This window comes from Macaca fascicularis, chromosome 19, assembly GCF_037993035.2.
Source record: "Macaca fascicularis isolate 582-1 chromosome 19, T2T-MFA8v1.1".
In the NCBI taxonomy this organism is placed as follows: domain Eukaryota; kingdom Metazoa; phylum Chordata; class Mammalia; order Primates; family Cercopithecidae; genus Macaca; species Macaca fascicularis.
The window spans coordinates 58,621,628-58,641,124 of NC_088393.1; the positions used below are offsets into that span (position 1 = coordinate 58,621,628).

Here is a 19,497-nt window from a genome sequence, read left to right on the forward strand (position 1 = left end):
TAAGCCAATGTTAACTCATTTTCTTCATAACCCCGTCTCCCTGAAATTCCATTTCCTGTTATTTGTCTGATTAGCGTCTCTTCTCCTCTACGTCGTAAGTTGTACAGCGGCATGATTTTGCCTGTGGCACCTGCCACCTGGATTAATGCTGGAACCACAGGAACTGTTCAGTAGGAGGAGTGTCCTCTCCCTTTTTTCTTGGCCTGGCTAAACCCAACTTGGCCTCCAGCTTAACTCTACCCCAGAGTCCTCTGATGCTAATTTAACCGTCATTCTCCAAGCACTTCCTTGATCTTATCCCTTCCACATGACAAACCCACCAAGGGGTTTGTATGAGCCCATGTTACAGGACAGGTTCAGAGAGGGCAGATGCTATGCCCAAGGCCACACAACCAGTTGGTGGAGCAATGAGGATTCCAACCTGGCCTTCTTTTTTTTTTTTTTTTTTTTTTTGAGATGGAGTCTCGCTCTGTTGCCAGGCTGGAGTGCAGTGGCGCAATATCAGCTCACTGCAACCTCCACTTTCTGGAGTGCAGTGGCGCGATCTCAGTTCACTGCAGCCTCCACCTCTTGGGCTCAAGCGATCCTCCTGTGCACGTGGCCTTCTGATCCTATGGTTCACCTGTCTCCTATGAATGGATGACTCTGACTGCCAAAGACACATCAGGCAGCAGAGTTAGCCCAGTGTGTGTTCTGGGTATGTTCGTGAGTGTGTGTGTGTATGTGAGCCTGTGTATGCCCGTGATGCTGGCCAACTAGACTGTTAACGCCTGCCATGTGTACTTTTGTGTGTTTTTCTTTTTCTTTTTTTTTTTTTTTTTTTGAGATGGAGTCTTGCTCTGTTACCCAGGCTGGAGTGCAGTGGTGCGATCTCAGCTCACTGCAACCTCTGCCTCTTGGGTTCAAGCAATTCTCTACTTCAGCCTCCCAAGTAGCTGGGATTACAGGTGCACACCACCACGCCTGGCTAATTTTTGTCTTTTTAGTAGCCACAGGGTTTCACCATCTTGGCCAGGTTTGTCTTGAACTCCTGACCTCATGATCCACCCGCCTCGGCCTCCCAAAGTGCTGGGATTGCAGGCATGAGGCACCGCTCCTGACTTTTTACATGTTTTCACACCCGCTACCCCCACACTGGGGGCACAGGGCCAGAGCACAGCCCCTAAACTCACCTGCTCCTCATCCTACTCTTACAAAGCTGAGAAGGTGTACGAGTCAGAGCTGGTGGCACCGAGAGAAACTCGCATTTAATGGCATCCTAGCACTTATTTCATGCCGTCGCGGTGATGTGTTTACACGTCTGCCTCCTCACCAGACTGTGAACTCCCACCCCGCCCCCCACCACACCCTCACCCTCCCCAGGCCAGATGCTGCATCTGATTCATCTCACATCCCCAAGGCCTGGTGCTGTGCACATAGTAGGTGCTCAAGGAACGTGCATGGAAAGGATGAGGATGGAGGATATGAAGTTGAGTCAGTCAAAATTCATTTTGTTCAAATCTTTCATTCGTTTGTTGAGTCATTCAGTCTGTTGAAACAAGCAAACACCTGTTGAATGCTCTGAGCCAGGCACTGTGCAGAGTCTTGGTGGAAATCCAAGAGGGCTGAGCTATCATTCATTCACTCATTTTCATTCATTCATTCACTCACTCAACAAAGATGCAGTTAGGCCTGCTGTGTGCTGGGGTTCTGGAACAGAGCAAGTAATCGGACTCAACCCCCACCCTTGAGGTGCTCACAGCCTAGACACGGATCTGACCTTCACCACCAAAGGCTAGACGGGCATGTCAGGAGGCCAAGGTGGCAGGGGCTGGGGAAACACTCTCAGACTTAGCCCTGGCTCTTGGAAAGCTTAGAGCCTGGGAGGAAGACAAGGGGGGAAATGGAGGAATCAAGTTTGTATGTGTTATGCATCGATTTGTTAAGCCCATGGCAAAGGCAAGCAAAACTACTAACCCACTTGATGCTTTTGCATGGTGGATGTTAATTACTGACCCATCACAGCTGAGAAAGGAGAAGATCAAGGAGGGGAAATGACTTGTTCATCTGTGCCACTAAGAAAACTCTGCCTGCTAATTCTCTCTCTCTCTTTTTTTTTTTTAAGGCAGGGTCTCACTCTGTCACCCAGGCTGCAGTGCAGTGGCATGATCATAGCTCACTGCAGCCTCCACCTCCCAGGCTCAAGCGATTCTTCTGCCTCAGCCTCCTGAGTAGCTGGGACTTCAGGTGCACGCCCCTGTGCCCAGCTGATTTTTGTATTTTTCATAGAGACCAAGTTTTCCCATGTTGCCCAGGTTGGTCTCGAACTCCTGGGCTCAAGCCATCCTCCCGCCTTGGCCTCCCAAAGTGTTGGGATTACAGGCATAAGCCACCATGCCTGGTCCAGTTCTCTACACTAAAATTTCTCGGTTTATCCGAATGGTACAGTTTCTGTCTCCCGACTGGACCCTGACTGACACTGGTGATGGTAATAATGGCAATTATTATTCTGATGGCTGCCTTCCAGGGATGAGTACTTAATATACATGATGGCTCATCCTCTTCAATAAAAGCTGGCGTTATTCCCGTTTCAGGAAGAAGGATGGCGCCTCAAAGAGTCGGGGGGACTTTTTTCCTCCCCCACCCCCATCTGCCCGTGGGGCCGGGGCTTCTTCCCCATCAGCTGCACAAGGGCCTGGGAGTCATAGGATTGGTTGCGAGGCCTGCGTGTCGCAGAGCAGGAGGCAGAAGCACACAGGGAGAGAAGTGCCGGCACCATGTTGGTTCGGTTTGAAAAGCACTGAGTCTTCCCTGGACTCCAGGCATGCTGCTGGCTGCCACCAGGCAGCACGTGGCCACCCGCCAAATCCCCAGCACTGTAAGTTCTGCTGAGGCAGAGGGGGCTGAGGGCTGTTTTGGAAGACTTCCTGGAGGAAGGGGGCTGATAGACCAGCTCTGTCATGCGAGCGCCTGTCCCTCTAAGTACCCCCACAGCTGCCCTTCAAGGGCAGGGAACATCGAGAAACAGGTGGGGAGACTGAGGCTTTCCATAGGGCTGACCTGCCCAGGATCATCTGCAGCACAGGCGGCTAAAGTACCAGAGGTCATGATACTGAAAGCTCTGGCTCTTGCCAACCAGCTGCCATGAGATCCCCTGCCTGCTCCGTCCCTCTCCTCTCCTAGGAACTCTGGAAGTGGGGATGTCCTTCCCGTCTTCCTTCAGCACTCCCTTCCTGCTCAGGGACCCAGGTTGTCAGGACCCCCAAGGTCCTGAATTGCTAAAACTCCCATATCACTCGTTCCCTTCAGGGGCCACAGTGGCTGCACGTTGAACTTTCCCCTGTGCCCTGCCGTGCCACCACGTGGCACCTGCACACACCACTGGCTGAATGGAGACACAGGGGAACTGAGGACCCATAGCCCCCTTTCCTCTGGTTTTCTGCACAGGCTGTGCCCCCACCCTGGAGCACCCCTTTCTCCCCTTTTCTACTCCTGCTCATCTCAATACTAGGGACACCTCCTCCGGGAAGCCACCTCCACCCCCAGCCACTCTCTCTCAAGCCCAGTCCCAGATGGGGGCTCCCACAGGGATCTGGATTCCCTGTGACTTTGCTCTGAGCACTCTGGATTGTAGCAGCAAACTATGTTGTCTGCCCTCTGCTAGGCCATGAGCTCAACACTTTATCCCCAGCACCCAGCTCCGGGCCTGATACAGAGAAGGAGCTCAGTAAATATCTGTTGGATGGATGGATGGATGGATGGATGGATGGATGGATGGATGGATGAATGGATGAATGGATGACTGGATGAAAGGGTGAAATAGTGAAGAAGTGAAGGGTGCAGTGATGCAGTCAAGAGGAGTATCTGAGCTTGGCCCTGGGGGAGGCAGCTATGAGGGATGCGAGGGGCCTGGGGCGGCCACTGCTAGGCAGACCTTGTTGTAGAGGGCGCAGATGTGCAGAGCTGTATTCCCTGAGGCGTTCTGGGCTCCAGGCTCAGCCCCGTAGAAGAGCAGATGCTCCAGGTGCTGAGAGTGACCCCGCTGGCAGGCCTGGGCAGGACAGGGAGCGAGGGGCATGGATCAGACCCAGGCTGTTCTCCCTCTGGGCCAAGAGTCTGTACACAACCTGTACACTGGCCTTCTCATCCTATCCTTCACCACATCCACCTCCCCATCACCTTTTTGCCCCCCTTCCTGCTCTGGGACCCAGGCTGTCAGCCTCACAATCCAAATGTTCAGTCATTCCAAGGCCCAGGCGTCTGGTCTGCCTCCTTAAGAGGGCCAAGAGGCCAGCCCATCCCTCTTAGGGATCAAGGCATCTGGTTCCCCTGCCTATGCCCCCTTAGGGTCTTCGTGTCTTCACCCCCATCATTTCCTCTTTGGGGACCATGTTATTCTTACCCCCATGCTCTGTGAGGACCCTGGCATCTGGTTCCCAGCCCCAGTCCCTTGGATGCCTCAGAGACTGGGTCCCCCACCCCAGCCCTTCATGGCGTGAATCAGGAGCACCTGGTGGATTTCCTGCCAGCCGTTCTCATCAGCTATGCCCAGCTGGGCCCTGTTGTACAGGAGCAGCTCACAGCATCGGGGGTCACCACCCACCATAGCCGTGTGGAACAGAGGGGTCAGCCCCCGACGGTCCTTGTAGTTGGGGGAACCCCCAAGGTCCAGGAGCGCCTAGGAACGGAAAGAGAACCCAGTAGAAAAACACAGATGACAGTCACACATTAACCAGCTCATTCTGAAGGGCCAGGGGAACTGGACCGTCCTGGGTGACCCACAGTGGCCAATGACAGTGACAGTCTTAGTTCTGCCATGATGCCCTTGTGCGACCTTGAGGCCGGCCCTTTCCCTCTCTGGGCCACTCTGATCCCCTGTGAACAACGTGGGACTTGGGTAGATGCCTCCAGAGGACCCTGGCACTCTGACATCCCACCCAGCCTTTCCCCTGGGGGTGACCTTGCATGAGCCATTGAAGGGCATTAGGGGCCACAGTACCCATCCATTCCACCTCCTACAGGTGGGTTGTTGGGGACAAATGAGAGGCCAGAGTCTGGATGCTGGAGGGTCTCTGGCCAAGTGGGAGGTGTTATTAGGTCCAGGATCTCAAAGAAGGGGCATAGCAGGAAGCCAGGGGACAGACAAGTGAGCTTGGATAAGGGCAAGGATCGGGCCGGCCTCACTGGGGCTGCAGGCCACTTCCTGCTCCCCCTTGAAAGACAACTCTGGGTGTGGAAGGCTGGCAGTAATGAGCATTAATAGGAGAAAGTGTTGGCAGCAACCTTGTATGAGGACAGCCTGTAGCAGTGCCATCCAACAGAACATTCCACCATCGTGGGGATGGTCTGCAACTGCATCACCCTATATGGCAGGCACGTGTGGTCCCCTGAGCACTTGAACGTGGCTAGTGAGCCTGAGGAACTGAAATTTTAATTTTACTTCACTCTAATTAATTTAAATTTAAACAGCCCCAGGTGGCCACTGGCTACTGGCTTGGATAGCACAGGTCTGGAGGCTGGGAGGGGCGTGCATGAGCAGGATGTGGGTTTGGGAGTGAGTGTGCATGGGAGATACATGAACAGGGTCTGTTAACTCCAGGGGTATACTGAAGATCTTTGTGGCTGGTGTCTGACTGCATTAGGGGCTCTTCAGGAAAGAATCTGAGGGAGAGAGGGGAGGGGCCATTTAGCTGGAGCATCCATGCATTGGGGTGCTTCTCAATGGCTGTCTTTGGGGGCAGCCCATCTTGACCCGCATATGAAGAGGAATCAAGTGTCCTGGCGGGGGCAGGGGGAGAAGAGTATTTTAAAATTAGACTGTGCAGCTGACGCCGTGTATGTATTTTGTGGGTGTATGGGTTTGTCTATTTGGGAAAGTGCATTTGAGGCTGTGTACGTGGGGAAGGGGCTGTATTTGCATGTGAGAGAGGAGGGAGTGGAGCTGGTGCAGTGCTGGGTTTGGAAGGGTAGCTGGGGGACTGTTTTCAGGGTGTGTGAGGAGGGGCTCTATCTGGGGGCATAGCAGGGAACTCACTTTGCATTTTAAGGAATGAGAAGGGTTTACACCTTGGGGAGACAGAGGCAGGTTTGGTATTGAGCTGGGTCACAGGGGATGGAGATGTTCTGGGTGTTCAGGGGAGGAGGCTGCGTCCGGGTCTGCATGATGTCAGCTGTAGCCCAGGTGGGTGCACCTGGGGGACCTGACAAGGGTGACAATAGGGGCTGTGTGTCAGTCTATGGAAAGGGGCTTTGAACTGGGGACATGCGAGGGCCTATTTTTACAGAAACCAAAGAACTGAAGTTTGAGAAAGAACAAAGGGAAAAGGAGAGAGGGCCCCACGGTGGGGGTGAGGGGTCCCCGCAGCCTCACCGTGAGCGCCAGGCAGTGTCGGGCGCATGCGGCCTTATGCAGTGCTGTCATGCCATCCCGGGCCCGGAAGTCGATGTGGGCCCCGCCCAGGCACAGGGTTCGAATCACCTCTACAGAGCCTTCAGTCTGGGCCGCCAGTGTCAAGGGGGTCTCTGAAAGGCAGGAAAAGCTGGTCACCTGAAGCCCCTTCTCCTCTCCTCCATCCCTTCCCATTTTCCAGGCTCTGTAGCTCTCCACCCCACAGCCTCTGGCCCCGCGGCCTCACCCTTGGACAGCGACGTGTTTGAGAGACACCAGTCAGGAATGGATCTGAATGCAGATGGCAGCCCTGCTCTCCAGCCCTGTCCTGGCCCCGAGGTCCTCCTGATGTTCACCCCTCCCTACCTCCCGAATCCGAGTCATGGTAATTGGGGTCCAGCCCCTTGTCCAGCAGCCGCGCCACCTTGTCAGATGTCCCGAGCTGCACATACTCCAGGAACTTCTTCAACCCCGTCTGAGCCATGAGCAAAGACACACAAGACAGGACAGTCAGGAGCAAGGCAGAGAAGCCGGGTCCTCAAGCAGCGCCGTCCAGTGAAAATATACGTAGAGTCACATACGCCATTGAAAAGTTTCTAGCGGCCTCCTTTACAGAGAAAATACCCAGCCCTTTGGGAGGCCGAGGCGGGAGGATCACATGGGCCCAGGGGTTCGAGACCAGTCTGAGCAACAGTGAGACCCTTATCTCTACAAAAAATGCAAAAAACTAGCCAGGCGTGGTGGCACATGCCTGTAGTCCCAGTTACTCAGGAGGCTGAGCTGGAAGGATCCTTTGAACCCTGAAAGGTCGAGGCTGCAGTGAGCCATGATTGCACCACTGCAGCCTGGGTGACAGAGCAAGACCCTGTCTCAAAAAAAAAAAAAAAAAAAGCCAGGTGCGGTGGCTCACGCCTGTAATCCCAGCACTTTGGGAGGCTGAGGCGGGTGGATCACGAGGTCAGGAGATCGAGACCATCCTGGCTAACACGGTGAAATCCCGTCTCTACTAAAAACATAAAAAATTAGCTGGGTGTGGTGGCGGGCGCCTGTAGTCCCAGCTACTCGGGAGGCTGAGGCAGGAGAATGGCATGAACCCAGGAGGCGGAGCTTGCAGTGAGCCAAGATTGCGCCACTGCACTCCAGCCTGGGTGACAGAGCAAGACTCTGTCTCAAAAAAAAAAAAATATAGCAGGGTCAGGGGTGAAGTGTTAGTTGTGTTGAGATTCATTTTAATGATATATGTTCTTTAACTGACATAGCCACAATGTTACTGTTTCAACAGGTACTTGAGATGAAACTTATCAATGAGGTTATTTAACTTTTTTTGGCACTAAGTTTTTGAAGCTCAGTGTGTATTTCACACTCACAGCGAGTCTTAGTTGGGACTAACCATATTGCAAGTACTCAGGAGCCACACTTGGCCAGTGGTTCCCAAAGCGGACTGTGAAGGCCTGGAGGGACGGAACATTTAGGGGAGGAAAGAGTTCAATGCATGCTGTGGTCGAGAGAGGGTTAGACAAGGAGGGATTGGGAGTTTTTCCCTCTCAAGGATCAAAAGTCCTTCATTTCTGACCAAAGCAGTTCCCCAATTTCCTCCCAGCTCTCACCATCAGAGACACAGCAGAGACGGGGCTGAGGATTGGTGGGCAAGGTACCAGGAGAACAGATATGGCTGGAAAGGGGGGTGTAACGGTTGGATTTTTGCAGGGATTCAGGCTATGAGGTTGGGAGAAATGCAGCCTGTCTTTCAAATAGTCTCCAGGCAGAAGGACTTCCAATGTCAGGGTCCTAGGCCAAGGTGGGGAAGTAAAGAGGCCTTGGGTGGATATGCGGGGAGGCAGGGGAAGAGAAGGGAGACTCAAAGGAGGCCAGGTGGGAACGATGCGGGCCCAGGCAGAAGGATGAGGGGCAAAAGAGGAAAGTAAGAAGGGGTTGTGATGGGGATAATGGGGGTATTTGTGGTTGTCTCAAATGTGGTACAGCATCCCGAGTTAAGGGGTGGAAGTGGCCAGAGGGATTGTGGGCTTGGGGAATGTGCAGGTCTGTTGGGAAGAGGTGGGGAGAGAAAGCAGTTGGGCAGGGGGCTCTGGTGGTAGTGGGCTATAGGGGACAGATGCCAGCAGGATTCTCTCACCTTAGTGTGCAACTTGGCCAGCTGCTTCTCATCCAGGTTGGTCTGTTTGTAAACTCGGGTCTTATATCGGAACTGAGGTCAGGGGTAGGGCAGTGAGAGAGACACAGAGATTTGGAATCAGGAGCCTGGGGAGAAGGCTTGGGGTAGGGAGAAGGTCTGATCCCCTTCTAATTCCCAAGGGTAGCTCAGGGTAGGAGTGGAAACAGCCCTGGAACCTTGGTCTAGCAGGTAGAGGGGTGGCAGTGGCTTTTCTGAGTGCTGGATATCATGGTATATGTGCACTGCAACCCCTGCTTTGAAGGAGGAGGAGTCTGGACCCCACAGGAAATGTTCTAGAGTGCCTACTGTAATTGGGAATCCTCCCCCGTTTTGATGGGCGAGGAGAAGCTTGGGGCAGGAAAGTGACTTGGCCAAGGTCACTTAGCTGGTCAGAAGCAGAACAGATGGCAATTTGAACTCAGGACTCTCTGACTTCCCTGTGATGCTCAGATCAGGACTAGTACAATGGGTGCCCCCTCGTTAAGGTTTCGAGTGTGTTAAAAAGTGGGTGGGGGGCAGATGTGTTTAGGGCATGCCTTCTCTTGTCAGTGAAGGAGTTGGGGAAGCTTCACCTCCAGGTAGGGGACCCCCTTCTCGAAGGACTGGGGGTACTCCCGCAGCAACCTCTCCTCCTCCAGGAAGTTGGCGTCACGGCCTGAGGTGGCCGGCTGGAACAGGCCATAGTTGAGCACATCCTGCAGGCTCTCGCTCAGGGCACAGAGCACCTGCTGCTTGGCCGTCCAGATGGTGGCATCTGGGTTGAAGCGCAGGCATTTCTGGTGGGGGAGGAGATAGGGGCTAGGGTGGGCCAGGGGCCACAGAGGAGCCTGAGGTGGGTTGGGAAGTGAGCCAGGAGCTGGGTGTGGGGGTGATCCCTGGGAGGATACCCAGCACCAGTGGAACTCCCCATGTCAGTTGGAGCCCTGTCCCCCCAGCTTCCCCTGTCCCTCTCCTGCCGCTGGCCAGTGGGCAGGTACTCACTGTCTGGTGCAGGTCCGGGATGCCAATCCTGAAGACCATCATGCTGAAGTGGGCGTCGTCTGGGACGGACATTGAGCGGCCCTGGAGGCCTCTAACAGAGGCCAGGCTACCAGGTGCCCCACTGCCCCGGCCCCGGGTCCCCCGGAGGCCTCGACCTGGCCCGTCTGGGGAGCTGTCGGACTCTGAGCCCCCCTCGGGACACTCGCTGGCACTGTGGCGTTCCTCGTCCTCGCTTGTCGCGGGGCTGTGGGTCATTGTGGGGCCACGGGGCGACGGGGGACGGCAGCATCACAGGCGGCTATGGGGATGAAGGGCGGCCATCAGACTAGGAACCCGGAGCCCCTCAGAGGCCACTAGTGCTACTTGGTGGTCAAGCGGTCAAGGGCAGCCTATCCCCACTGCCCAAGATAGGCAGGAAGGAGGCTGGGCACACCCTTGGCCTGCATGGCCTCCCCTGCCACCTCCTCCCACGCTGGCACGCACACACCCCTGTCCCTGACATGCTTCTGGCATGTGTCTCCTTCCCTGCCCTTGGCCCCGCTTGCAGCCCGCCCCCTGCGCCCCACTTTGCCGGTGACCCAGCGTGGCCGTGTCCCAGAAACCGCAGAATCACCGCGGGAGCTACTGGCCCACTTTGCCAGGCCACAGAAAATGCAGCTAAAATTAGCTAAGGACAGACAGATGGACAAACTGACAGGCATCCTGCCCTCCTGGCCCCAGCCTGGCCTGTCACCCCAGGGCCGGGGGGTGGGGTTGGGGAGAAGCTGAGGCTGAGACTGAGATGTAGTAAGGGGGAGAGGGAGGCGTGGTGAGCCTGGAGCGGGTGGAGCCGGTGACTTCACTCAAGTGTGGCTGACAACGCGTGGCATGCAGAGTAGTGCTGGGGAATCGGCCGTCCCAGGGGAACAAGGGGCACTGAGATGGCAGTGTCATGGGCAGAGCATTTGGCCTAGGGTGTCCCCAAGGGAACCACAAGAAGTGGCTTTTAGAGACTGGGGCCTCTTGAGAGGGTGTGTGGGTGGGTGGGGAGGTTGGCCTGGGGAGTGCTGTACTGGTGACAGTGGTGTGGTGGCCGGGGTAGATGTGGGTGGCTGCAGATGACCTGTAGCTCTTTTCTAGGACTGCAGGGTGGGTGGGCTGGCTTTGCTGGGTACTAGGGGCTTCACTCTGAGGACTGGGGGTGTTAGGAGGGAGGCTAAGAGGTGAGAGGAGGGTCTGGGAAACTGAGGTAGGGGGTCATCTTTGGATCCTCGCTGTTCTCCCTTGAGGTGGACTTATGAGGGTGGAGCCCCTTCCAAACGGGGTCCGCCTCCCTTCTGTTCTCCCCCAACTCCCACCCCAGCACCGGAAACCAGAATGTCTGGTCTGGTCCCTCCCCCCCACACCAGGCCCGGTTCCTGCACCGTTGCCATGGAGATGGGAAGCAGTGGAGGGTACTGCTGACTTTGGGGGAGTGGGGATGGGCTGGGGGGTTGGGAAAGGGAAGACTAAATGTGTGTGGTGGGAGGAGAGTTCCAGGAGCTGTGGGCGAGCGAGCCTCTAACCCAGGGCCGGCGGACCCCTCCCCCACGCGCGACAGCGCTGCGAAGCCCCCTCCCCCTCCAGGTACCCAGCCACGCCGCCCCACCTCGTCTCTGCGGAGACCCCGGCCTCCTCCTCCCCGCCCCGCCTCACAGCCCACCTAGCGATCTGGGGCCTGCAGCCAGCCACTCCCCCTCGGCTGACCCTGGCTGACCCCCAGCCTCAACCCCGCTCGGAGGGGGTGGCCGGTGGGATGAAAGAAAAACTGGCCAGGGCCCCCAGCGTGTACGGCTGCCCCAGCCCACGGGGCAGGCTCCGGCCCCTCCCCCTCAGGGCTCGCGGGAGGGAGCGGGCACGCTCCGCCGGGGCGGCATGAATCAAACGCTCCGCGGCTAAGAATAGCTGGCACGCAGCTGGTACCGAGACGGGCTGAGGAATCGGCGGGGGGGGGGGTGGTGGAGGACGCGCGAGAGGGGGTGCCCTGGGAGGCTGCGGGGGACAGGGGGCGGCTGGCGTGGCCGAGAGCGGGGCCTGGGAGAATGAATGGAGGCGGAGGGAGGCGGGGAGGGGCGGGGAGAGAGAGCCAGGGCCGAGGCTGGGAAACTGGTGGGGGAGAGCTCGACCGCGGAGAGGGGCGGGGGGCACCGGGGAGCAGGAGTCGGGGGCGGGAGCCGAGAGGGCGCGCCGGCCGGCGGTGTAGGGACTGGAGACCTGGTGGGGACGCGGGGAGCTTGGGCAGGGGGTGGGAAGGGACTGGAGGAGCCTGGAAGGAGAAGCGGGAGCTGGAGGGATCGAAGGGGGCGGAGGAAGCCCCGGCCTAGACCCTCGCTGGAGGGGAGTGGGGACCAGGGTGACCTGGCGGAGGGGCCCAGGTGCGCCAGGGTGGGCGAGGCGGGGGAGTGGCCGGGCTGGGCGGGGAGGCGGGTACCGGGACCTAGCCCTGGGGCCCAGAGAGCCGGGACGCGGGTTCGGGATAGGGGCTCTGCTGGCGGGGGATGGGGGGCGCGCCCTCCCATCAAGGATGCGATCTGGGACGGGGCACCGGGGACCGGGGCGTAACCCAATTTGGCGTCGCCCAGGGCAACACTCCCCACCTTACCCGCACCCCCAGCCGCACACCCAGGCCAGGAGCCCGGCGCCGGGCCAAGGACATCCGGGGCGCCCTCGCCCGCTCCCGCAGCCCGAGCCCCGCAGCCTCCCCAAACCCCCAGGTTCTCGACCCCCTTACCTGCCTGGCGGGGCTGCTGAGTCCCGGTCGGCGGCGCCCGCGGCCCCTCCCCCCTCCCCCCACCCCCCACCCCCCCGGAGACGGGGGACCCTCAGGCCATGCCCCACCGCCCCGGAGGGCGAGCGGGCCCGGGGAGGGGGCGGGCGGGGGCCGGGGGGGAGGGCGGGAGGGCCGAGGACCTCACCCCCCCCGCGGGCCAGGCCTGGCCATCCGCAGAGCGCCCCCCCTTCCGCCGCGGCCGCCGCGCCCCTCCTCGCCCGCCCCCGGCTGGGTCCGGCCGGCTCCGGGCGCCGCGTCTCCGCCTGCTCTTCCTCCTCCTCTTCCTCGGGCCGCCGCCGCCGCCGCCCGCTCCGCGCCTCCTCTGCCACCCTTCTCGCTCTCTCGCTCTCGCTGTCTCTCCCTCACCCTGTCTCTCTCCTTCCCTCTCTCCCTCCCTCCCCTCCCTCCGCCCTCTCCCCTCCCTCCGGGAGCCGGCGGAGGAGACATCGCCCCTCCCCGCGCCCCCAAACCTCGCCCATCCCCCACCACCGCCGGCTCCGCCCCCTACCCTTGCCCTCCCCCACCACTCCTCACCACCTCCGAGTCCCCAAATCCTGACTCCGCCCCTGCTTGCTCCCATACCCCGACGAAGGGGTCCTGCCCCCGTAAGGGTGCCCCCCCATACGCCTCAGGACCACCCCCTCCCAGAGAGCTCCCCGTCCCCCTGCACACAGTGGGGCACAATAAATATTTGTTGCCAGACTCTACACCCCCAAATTGAAGTGTGAAGGCTATAGATTCCCACCCTGTCCCCCCAAACACACACACACACACACACACACACACACACACACACACACACACCCTTTCCATCTCAGTACTGGGTCAGGGCACACGTGGACATACCTGGGCCAGGCCACATTCCCCCAAGGCACAGGTGCATAGTCACCAGCTGTAACAGCACCTGCAGAGTCCCCATATACACACACTCTCCAGCGCATGCATGCCCAGACACAATGCACCTGGGGTACACAGCTACAAGCACACCCAGCTACATGCAGTTGTCACACCCCTGTGCCCGGGCACACACGCAGCACATGCACACAACTGCCCACCACACACGCGCGTGCGCGGGCGCACACACACACACACACACACACACACACACACACACACAGGCGTTCACCCCGGTATGCATGCCCAGATCTCTCAACACCAAAACGGAGTTACAGCACCGTAGAGACGTGTGCACGCCTTCCCATCACGCCCACCCACCGTGCTGTCCATTGCACTGGTTCGCACTCACCCGTTTACATGCCCAACACTGTGCCATCCTTCCCCTCCAGGATAGTTACTGCTGATATTCCTACAGCACTTTCTGTGTGCCAGGCTCAGGGACTTTCACTATCCCCATTTTCTAGAGGGGGAAACCAAGGCACAGAAAGGCTAAGTAACTTGCCCAAGGTCATCCAGCTATAAGGATGTGGTAACAAGGATCAAGAACAGGTAGGCTGGCTCCAAAGTCCTCACTTGACCACTATTGTGCACTCCCAGGCATATCCCCTCATAGTTGCAGATCCTTGTTCATCACATACAGACACACCCAACCATCTCCTCAGAGCTTGCACATGTGTGTGTAGGCACGCATATGCAGCCAGCTGCAGGCAGACAGCTCATTCATGCCTGGGACGCACCCACAGAGAGGGCAGATCCCACAGAGCAGCAGTGAGTGGCGAGTGTCCCCTTAGCCTAGGCTTCCTCATTCTCCCAGCTCCAACAGCACCTCCCGGGCCTGCAGGGGGCAGTTCTAGGCAGCCTCTGGGTTCCCCTCCAGCTGCAGGCTCTCCCTGGTACCCGAGTATGAGCTGGAGGAGGTGCCTGCTCAGCCTGGGGAGGCTCTATCTTGATGCACATCCACTAGCCCAGGTGGTGAGCAGCTGGGCCCGGGGAAAGAACAGCTGCCCATGTTGGCTTCAGCAGCCAGAGAGGCTGTGCACCCCTGCACAGTTTACAAGGCCTTTCCCCATAGATGCATTATTTCTTGAGGTCTGTAGCTCCTGGTGAGGGGTCCCAGGTCCCCAACAGGTACCTGAGAGGCCCAGGCTCTGAGGCAGGGAGCAGTCTGCCCAAGGTCACAGTGCCCTCGATGTACCAGGCTTTCTTGGAAAACGGAAGGCTGGAGGCATTGATTTCCAAGGCCCCTCCTGGGGCTCCCGGCAGCCGAGGGCAGATGCCCTGCTCTTGGAGCCAGAAACCTTGGCTAGCTGCCGCCACACTGGTGACCTCCAGCAGGCCATGCTGTTTCAGAGCCTCGGTCTCCTCTTTTGAAGAGCAGGCCCAGTGATCCCCGGCTGGTGTGCCCCATGCTTGTTGGCACCACCAGCCAGGCCTGGACTGGAAAAGCCCTGCATGACTCATGGGCCTGACATAGAGGAGCATGGCATGGCATCGTGCTTCCTTGCCTCCAAGCTTCTCTCCCACTGCTCTCACCGCCTCCACCCACGCTGCCACCACCACCCTGGGAACTTGGGTGCCAGCAAACCAAAAAGGTGAAGCCTCCAGGCCTTTGACCCCACCAGGAACGGCTATCCTCTGGCCCACTCAACAGGTTGATTGAGCACCTACTATGTGCTAGGTAGGCCTTGTGCTAGGAGATGCAGCAGTGCATAGAAATCCCTGCTTTCATTGGCAGGGAACAGACATAAACAAACAAGATCGTGCCAGTCTTGATTATACCAAAAAGATGAAATGGGGCATTTTAATAAAGTAACTTGTGGAACAGATAAGGTGGTTGGGGAAGGCCTCTTGGAGCTGAGACCTCGATGATGAGAAGGCGCTGGGGAAAGAACCTTCTCGAAGGAGGAAAGGGCTGGTGCAAATGCTCTGAGGTTGTAATCAGCTTAGTATTTGGGGGCAAGCCAAGAGGCCAGGGAAGGTGGAGCCTGGGGGCGGGTGAGGGGAGTGGGGGTGATGAGGCTGCAGAGGTGTAAAGGGTTCTTCCTTCCCAGCCCTCAGCGTGGTAGGCTGTGCTAAGGACTGAGGCCCAGGCTTGGCTTCCCTCCTGCTTATGATGGGAAGGTGGGGGAGCAGGGGAGTGGGGAGTGATGTGATCTGATTTATGGTTTGGAAGGATTGCTTTGGCTGCGGCAAGCAGCGGGGATTGGAGGGGCTCAGGAGGAAGGAGGGGGAGGGTAGGGAGACTGCAGTGGTCCAGGCTGAAACGAGGTGGCTCGCTGAATGCTCAGAGCTCCTTGAGCACACAACCTAGAGTCTGTCGATTTCACCTCCTGGAGAAACCTTCCCTGACTGCTCCTCCAGACTCCTCACCCTCTCCCATCTCCAACCTCCTCATCCCAGGAACTATCTGGCTGCTGGTCTGCAAGCAGCTGGAGTCCTCAGCATCACCCAGCCCAGGGCCTGGCCTGCAGGAGGCTTCTAGTAAGGTGGTCAATTAATCCCCGAGCCCCATCTTCCAGGGCTGTGTACACACAGTCACATGCGTGCTCTTTGCATGTGTCGCCCCTCCCCCACACCCACGCACTAGGATCTCCAGAAAAGGGCTTGGAGGGTGGGGTGGGCAATCTAGGGGACAGGAGAGGCCCTGGAGTCTCCTCTACTGAGCATGTGGGCGATGGTGGCCACAGGGTAATAACAACCTCAGCGAGATCCTGAGGTCTGCCCCCTCCTCAGGAATGGCCAGGCAGGGAAGAAGGGAGCAGTGCTGGGTCCCAGCATCCCACCACTGCCCCAGTGATTCTGAGCGGGTTCCTGGGCTGAAGCCGGGGCCTGTGTTTTCCAAGATTCCTTGGAGAGCCAGCTCCATCCTCTTCCTGATTATCTAAGCTTTGGGCCACGGCAGAAGGAACGGAGCAGGGCGGAAGCGAGCTCTGGAAAGTGGAAAGAGGAGGGTGTGCGAGGAGACCCAAGGCGAGATCCAGGCTTTGGAACGTTGGAGGTTTCCGGCCACAGAGGCAGGGCCTCGGGGGAGCCAAGAGGGGCGGGGAGAGACACACACAGAGGAGCAGAGGAGACCAACGGACCGGACAGAGACGAGGAGAGAAACAGGAAGAGAGAAACTGGGAGAGTCGGGAACCTGGGGGCTAGTGACCTGCACACAGGGCAGGGGCACTCAGCAGTTCCCAGAGGCCACCCCTCCCACCCCAGACATCCAGACATCTGGAACTTTGGGTGCCAAGAGTCCAGCTTAATGCAGGCAGCCTGGCTTTTGGGGGCTTTGGTGGTCCCCCAGCTCTTGGGCTTTGGCCATGGGGCTCGGGGAGCCGAGAGGGAGTGGGAGGGAGGCTGGGGAGGTGCCCAGGAGGAGGAGCGGGAGAGGGAGGCCCTGATGCTGAAGGTGAGCTCTGGAGTGTCAGGGAGCTATGGGTGGTGAACTGTGAGCCTGGGAGGGGGTATTGCAAGGTTAGGGAAATGGACAAAAAGGAGCAATTAGGATAGTCTCACGGGGTGGGGGGGGGTTGGTGATGGGCTCAGAGACAGGACTCAGGCGGCAGAGAATGAGTTAAGAGTTGGAAAGTGGCGCGTGGGGCATCTTGGTGGCAGGCTGGGGCTCACCGCCCCTCCCCTGCCCCAGCATCTGCAGGAAGCCCTGGGACTGCCTGCTGGGAGGGGGGATGAGAATCCTGCCGGAACTGTTGAGGGCAAAGAGGACTGGGAGATGGAGGAGGACCAGGGGGAGGAAGAGGAGGAGGAAGCAATGCCAACCCCATCCTCCAGCCCCAGCCCCTCTCCCACCCCCGAGGACATCGTCACTTACATCCGTAAGTAACCAGAAACCCTCACCCCTAAACCCCCAGGCCGCCGCGGTCACTTTCGCAAAAATGAAGGGTCGGTTCCCTGCCGGGTGGTCTTTCAGTTGTCCATTGCCTAGCCCAGAGCCCCCACACCCCTAGGAGCCCCAGGTCCACGACCATGCCTTCTAAGAGCCTGGCGCCACTCGACCCTACCTTCCAGGAGTCCGGGGTCCCCCCACACCGCCACCCCGCCCTCAGGAGCCCTAGGTCGCAGTTCTCCAGATCCTCAGTCCCCCAGCTGCATCTCCAGGCTCCCCCTCCAGCACGATCCCTGTCTGTCCGCAGTGGGACGCCTGGCTGGCCTGGACGCAGGCCTGCACCAGTTGCACGTCCGTCTGCACGCTTTGGACACCCGTGTGGTCGAGCTGACCCAGGGGCTGCGGCAGCTGCGGAACGCGGCGGGCGACACCCGCGATGCCGTGCAAGCCCTGCAGGAGGCGCAGGGTCGCGCCGAGCGCGAGCACGGCCGCTTGGAGGGTGAGTCCACGGCACGCGGGGTGGAAAAAAATGAGACTATTTGGTCAGGTATGGGACTGGTTGAGAAAGTGACCCTAGGTGTCCGGGGCGGGAGAGCTGCTGTGTGCTAGCGGACGGGGTTAGAGAGCTGGGAGGCTGAACACAGGGAGCAGGGTGGGAACTCCAGAGCCGCGCGGACCCTACTGGGGCAGCACCACGCCCCCTACAGTCCCACCCCCACCGCCTGACCCCGCCCCTGGCGGACCGGACTCTCCACCTTCTGGCTCCCAAGGTTCTGACCACGCCTCCTCCCAGCCCGCCCTACGAGGTCCTGACCCCGCCTCCCTCCACTCCCGGAGGATTGTCCCCGCCCCCTTCCGGTCCCCGAATGCATAACCCCGCCTCCTTCTCTACCCGGCCCCGCCCACAGGCTGCCTGAAGGGGCTGCGCCTGGGCCACAAGTGCTTCCTGCTCTCGCGCGACTTCGAAACTCAGGCGGCGGCGCAGGCGCGGTGCACGGCGCGGGGCGGGAGCCTGGCGCAGCCTGCTGATCGCCAGCAGATGGAGGCCCTCACCCGCTACATGCGCGCGGCGCTCGCTCCCTACAACTGGCCGGTGTGGCTGGGCGTGCACGATCGGCGCGCCGAGGGCCTCTACCTCTTCGAAAACGGCCAGCGCGTGTCCTTCTTCGCCTGGCATCGCGCACCCCGCCCCGAGCTCGGCGCCCAGCCCAGCGCCTCGCCGCACCCGCTCAGCCCGGACCAGCCCAACGGCGGCACGCTGGAGAACTGCGTGGCGCAGGCCTCTGACGACGGCTCCTGGTGGGACCACGACTGCCAGCGGCGCCTCTACTACGTCTGCGAGTTCCCCTTCTAGCGGGGCCGGTCCCCCGCCTCCCTGCCCATCCCACCAGCCGGCCTTTCCCTGCGCCGTGCCCACCCTCCTGCGAGATCGCCCTTCCATTCCTGTCCACGGATGGCAGCATCTCCCCCACCCCACTCCAGGCTGGGCGCTCCTGGGAGGGCTCTTGCGGTGCCGGGACTCCTCCTTGTTAGTGTCCCTCCTTGAAGGGGCGGACACCAGGCTAGGTCCGGTGCCAATAAATCCTTGTGGAATCTGACTTCAGGGGCAGTGAAGGCACTCTTGGACTTTATCTTCTGCAGGGAAAGCCGGGAAGGGCCAGACCCTGATCTTTGGGCGCGTGTCCTGGCCTTTGGACGCCTGTTCTGGTTTTTAAAGATGTAATTTGAGCCCCAGATAGAGTGATGGAGAAACACTGGTGCATATGTACACACATTCATCTGTTCTGTGCACAGATGCCCGGAGTACACGCGTGCAAATGCTGTAGACACCTTCACCTCCATCGTGCCCTCTCTCGGCCTTTGGAACTCAGGGACTGTCAATCGTCCCAGGCCTTGGTCTTGGTCCTGGTCAAAGAGATTTGGGAAACATGAAGGAGCTAAAGGCTCTGACAAGTCCTGCAGGAAAGCCTGTTTAATTTGTTTAAGTGGTGTGTCTCCAATTTGTTTCCCCAGATGATACGGTTTCATGGACTTGTTGAGATGATATATTGAGACATGGACTTAAGGACCCACCCAACCCTGAAGCTTAGACTTCCAATTTTCCCTCCTCTGCTTCCTGCCAATGAGGCCCGGAGCCAGGCCCGTCCCCTCTGCGAGCCTCGGGTTTTTCATCTGAACATGGGCACATTCCCTCCTACTTTGTGCAGCTCTTGGGATGTTCAGGTGAGACCAGGACAGTGTGCATTTAGTGATGGCTGAACTTGAGCCACACGCTACCTTCCTTCCTCACCCTTTTTTTTTTTTTTTTCTTTTTTTTAGACAGGGTCTTGCTCTGTCGCCCAGGCGGAGTGCAGTGGTACAATCATGGCTTACTGCAGCCTCAATCTGCTGGGCTCAAGCAGCCCTCCCACCTTAGCCCCCCAAGTAGCTGGGACTACAGGTGCACCCCACCATACCTG

The 19,497-nt window shown here is 58.8% G+C and overlaps 2 protein-coding genes across 10 annotated transcripts in view; one reads left to right on the forward strand and one right to left on the reverse strand.

Annotated features, from left to right (window-relative positions):
* Positions 1-12,669, reverse strand: part of SHANK1 (SH3 and multiple ankyrin repeat domains 1) — a 59,411-nt gene extending 46,742 nt beyond the window's left edge. For all 6 annotated transcript variants that reach the window (XR_006694533.2, XM_074024393.1, XM_015441723.4 and 3 more), the window contains exons 1-8: positions 12,271-12,669; positions 9,522-9,819; positions 9,113-9,316; positions 8,502-8,573; positions 6,734-6,842; positions 6,350-6,501; positions 4,490-4,657; positions 3,914-4,030 (exon numbers count right to left, since the gene is read on the reverse strand). Coding sequence is in view for 5 of the 6 variants with exons in the window: in XM_074024393.1 (XP_073880494.1) it covers positions 3,914-4,030; positions 4,490-4,657; positions 6,350-6,501; positions 6,734-6,842; positions 8,502-8,573; positions 9,113-9,316; positions 9,522-9,776 (1,077 nt within the window). In the remaining variant the exon portion in view is untranslated. The remainder of the gene's footprint in view (positions 1-3,913; positions 4,031-4,489; positions 4,658-6,349; positions 6,502-6,733; positions 6,843-8,501; positions 8,574-9,112; positions 9,317-9,521; positions 9,820-12,270) is intronic.
* Positions 10,977-18,636, forward strand: CLEC11A (C-type lectin domain containing 11A). 4 transcript variants are annotated; one of them, XM_074024398.1, is made up of 5 exons: positions 11,383-11,458; positions 15,607-15,692; positions 16,841-17,027; positions 17,346-17,537; positions 17,947-18,636. In XM_074024398.1, exons 3-5 carry the CDS (start codon positions 16,925-16,927, stop codon positions 18,390-18,392), a joined length of 741 nt encoding a protein of 246 aa, XP_073880499.1. In that variant the 5' UTR covers positions 11,383-11,458; positions 15,607-15,692; positions 16,841-16,924; the 3' UTR covers positions 18,393-18,636. The 4 variants fall into 4 exon arrangements, with proteins under 4 accessions (XP_045236984.2, XP_073880499.1, XP_073880500.1 ...); XM_045381049.2 differs by lacking the exons at positions 11,383-11,458; positions 15,607-15,692 and adding an exon at positions 10,977-11,126; XM_074024399.1 differs by lacking the exon at positions 15,607-15,692 and having other exon boundaries at positions 11,383-11,914.
* Positions 18,637-19,497: the final 861 nt, after the last annotated feature.

Excerpts from the sequence above, each read along its gene's own strand:
- CLEC11A (XM_005590028.4), top strand. The coding sequence starts at position 16,457 with ATGCAGGCAGCCTGGCTTTTGGGGGCTTTGGTGGTCCCCCAGCTCTTG. Across the intron at positions 17,028-17,345 it reads GGACATCGTCACTTACATCC|TGGGACGCCTGGCTGGCCTG; the intron begins GTAAGTAACCAG and ends GTCTGTCCGCAG. Across the intron at positions 17,538-17,946 it reads CGAGCACGGCCGCTTGGAGG|GCTGCCTGAAGGGGCTGCGC; the intron begins GTGAGTCCACGG and ends CCCCGCCCACAG.